Source organism: Engraulis encrasicolus, chromosome 6 (assembly GCF_034702125.1).
Source record: "Engraulis encrasicolus isolate BLACKSEA-1 chromosome 6, IST_EnEncr_1.0, whole genome shotgun sequence".
NCBI classification, from domain to species: Eukaryota; Metazoa; Chordata; class Actinopteri; order Clupeiformes; family Engraulidae; genus Engraulis; species Engraulis encrasicolus.
In genome coordinates, this window is record NC_085862.1 from 24,408,307 (window position 1) to 24,408,928 (window position 622).

The 622-nt window shown below is 37.8% G+C and overlaps 1 protein-coding gene across 1 annotated transcript in view; it reads left to right on the forward strand.

Annotated features, from left to right (window-relative positions):
• Nucleotides 1–577: 577 nt before the first annotated feature.
• Nucleotides 578–622, forward strand: part of LOC134450937 (aquaporin-4-like) — a 13,656-nt gene continuing 13,611 nt past the window's right edge. Inside the window, exon 1 of the mRNA XM_063200991.1 lies at nt 578–615. Coding sequence (XP_063057061.1) covers nt 584–615 — 32 coding nt within the window. The 5' untranslated portion in view covers nt 578–583. The remainder of the gene's footprint in view (nt 616–622) is intronic.

Sequence of the window (622 nt, forward strand, 5' to 3'; positions counted from 1 at the left end):
ATTATTAGTAGTAGTAGTAGTATTGGTAGTAGTAGTAGTAGTAGTAGTAGTAGTAGTATTGTTATTATTATTATTATTGTTATTATTATTAAGAAACTAAAACCTTTCTCCACCATTCTCTCTGGGTTAGGATTGCAACTGCATACAGAATACCTTTACAATTCCTTGACATATAGCCTATTAATTAAATACAAATTACAATGGGTGTTAAATACCATATGGGATGTCATTTGAATACAGAGACTACAGTGATGAAAATATAATGGGCAAGGAATAAACTTATGCAACTTCTACGTAGACTGCATGCTGTTATTTCGATTAAAACTGAACAAAATAGGCTACAGCGTTGAGCGTTTCTACCGTAGGCCTCGAAGGTTAATTTCTCAATACGTTTGCATGCCTTCTTGTTTGTATTCCTTTCAGAGTCCAAGATGGCCAAAGAAGATAGAGCAGGTGTGCGGGTGAGTGCCCGCATCCGCTAGTGGTCAGTTTGCGCCGCTGAGGTCAAGTTATATTTGCGTGCTGCATACCAATACTCAGTTTGATATAACTCTACCAGGGAAATATATAGCCTACGGATGCCATGGCTGGGTACATGAAATTAGATCAACTGAGGTGAGGT